General features: G+C 61.4%; 1 protein-coding gene across 1 annotated transcript in view; it reads right to left on the bottom strand.

Moving 5' to 3' along the window:
* Positions 1 to 290, bottom strand: part of LOC114072043 (Golgi phosphoprotein 3-like) — a 12213-nt gene extending 11923 nt beyond the window's left edge. Inside the window, exon 1 of the mRNA XM_027909958.1 lies at positions 156 to 290. Within this exon, the coding sequence (XP_027765759.1) occupies positions 156 to 290 (135 nt within the window). The remainder of the gene's footprint in view (positions 1 to 155) is intronic.
* Between the last annotated feature and the right edge of the window lie 2008 nt (positions 291 to 2298).

Raw genomic sequence — 2298 nt, 5'->3', positions numbered from 1 at the left:
TACTATGTCTTCTGTGAAATGTAAAACCAATCATGTAACCTTGCTTGGAAAATAGTATATAAGAAGCGTTCAAAATGTGGGTCTTTGGGTACCTGTCTTGGGACACGAGTCCACAGGAATCCCGGGCCCTGGAATAAAGCACCGCATAAACTAACACTCTGTTGGTTTGTGTCCTCATTACGGGCAGCAGTTTTCTGGCGACCACGAAGGGACCTCCGAGGGTTGCTGGGGCGGATCGCGAGCTGATCTACTCCACGCCGGCAAGCCAGGTGAATTCCTGGGGAGGACATCCACCCGTGACCGACCCCCCGCGCCCGTCGGACGACCACGAGGTAAGCCCGGAGGTGCTTTATCCTAATAGCAGTGGTAAAAGCCTACCTGTTAGACGGGACTGTGTATACCCGCTGGGTTGGGCGAAAAGAGGAATTGGGGAAGCCTAGGCGCTAGCTGTAAGTCGCAAGCGGAAGCTGCGCGGAGCTAGCATTTGCCGAGAGGGGTAAAATCGGCAAATTGGTTGTGGTAGCCGTTTCGTTAGACTCGGCAAAAGTGGCGCCGAATGAAATTCGACAAAAATTGGTTGTGGTAGCCGTATCGTTAGACTCGGCAAAAGCGGCGCCGAATGAAATTCGGCAAAAATTGGTTGTGGTTGCTGTATCGTTGCGAAAGCGGCGCCGAATGAAATTCGGCAGGAATCGGCTGTGATAGTTGTGTCTTTGGACGCGGCGGAGGACGGCGCTGAGCCGACATCTTGCCGTGGGGGGACGGGACTAGGCGGGAGTTGGTTGCGGTGGCTGTGTCGTTAGACGCGGCAGAGCGCGGCGCTGAGCCGGGATCTTGCCGTGAGCGGTGGAGTTCGGCGGCGTTGGTTGTGGTCGCGTGCGGTGCCGGCCGTGAGCGCAGCAGAAACTGCACAGAGCCGACAGTCGCTGTAAACAGCAGAGCTCGGCAAGTTAACCGTAAAATGCCGCAAAAGGCTGCAGCAAAGACGGTGGTTTCCGGCTGGCGAGTCGTAAAAAATCCGGTCTCGCAGCGGCTTGTGGTATCAGTAGTTCACGTACGTGTTTCGCGTTGTTGTAAATATGTCTTTTAAAACCTCTAAAGCGTTATCGTGTTCTGAAATGTGTGGCCCCAGTGCGATACGGGGGGGGGGGCGATACGAACTCGCGGTGAACAGCGAAACCGCCCAACAGGGCGGCCCAGGCGGCGCTGGGCACCGCCGGCGTGTATGAGCGCGCCCGGGGCGCCGTAGCGTGTGTGTATGTGTGTGTGCGCGCCCGGGGCGCCGGTGGTGTGTGTGTGTGCGCTCAGGGCACCGGCCCGGGCGATGCTGAGCAGCGGCTGGCAGAGCCGACCCAGGCGGGCGGTGCTAAGCGGCGGCACCGGGCGAAAGCGAGCGCAGAGCGGCTGAGACGGCCCAGGGAGGCGGCGTCGCCGTCCCGGCGGGGCGAGGGGGAGCGGGGTCGCGGGGAGCGACCGGCCCGGCCGGGGGGCGCTGCTCGCGCACGGGGCGCTCTGGCGGGGGCTCCATTTTCGCGTCGGGTGTGAGGCTGGTGCGGTGCCGGAACCCGCCGGCCCCGCCGCCTGCCCCGGGCAGGGAGGGTCTTTGGTGCTTGGGGAGCGCTCCCGGCCCGTGCCCGGGGCTCCCTGGGGCAGGACGGGCTCGGCCATGCAGCGCCTGGGCGAGGCGGTCGGAGCGGCGCCGTGCTGGCCGCAGGCGTGGGTCTGTGACTAACAAAAGAGGCGGCGGCGAGTGCCGCAGGCCAGTGGGGGCCAGGCGGCGCGCTGCGGAGGAGTCAGCACCAGCCGCAGGGGGAGCGGCCCGCGCGGTGTCAGGGTCGAGTACCGGCGGCGGGGGCCGCGCAGGGACAACCAGCGTGACTGCGCGTGCGGCGACTCCGGGCGCATCGCTGAGTGGCGCAAGCAGAGTAACAGAGTTCCTAGCCCTCTGAGGGACTTATAAAAACCAGAGTCCCAGTCGCGAGATGGGATCCCTAGAAACCTCAACCATCTAACACAAAGTTTCAAGGTTTTTTTCTCCCGACCAGCAATGGGGGGGGGGAAGGGGGGGCGCAGCCCCCGGAGCTAAAACCAGCACGGGAGAGGAGGGGGCGTAGCCCTGCCAAAGTGGTGAGGGGAGAGAAGGATCCCTTGCCGAAAAAGCAGCAAGGCGGGAGAGTCCCCTGTGCAAATAAGGAAATGTAAACAACTGAAGAACTCTCAGAATGGCCCCGGGGCTCTCAGACGCTTCCAAGATTTTTTTTATTTTTTTTTTTTTTTTTTTTTTTTTTTTTTCAGGAC

Source organism: Empidonax traillii, unplaced genomic scaffold, assembly GCF_003031625.1.
Source record: "Empidonax traillii isolate 1590-97213 ecotype Southwest subspecies unplaced genomic scaffold, ASM303162v1 scaffold2551:size21844, whole genome shotgun sequence".
Lineage (NCBI taxonomy): Eukaryota > Metazoa > Chordata > Aves > Passeriformes > Tyrannidae > Empidonax > Empidonax traillii.
This window is presented reverse-complemented; position numbering and strand designations above follow the sequence as displayed.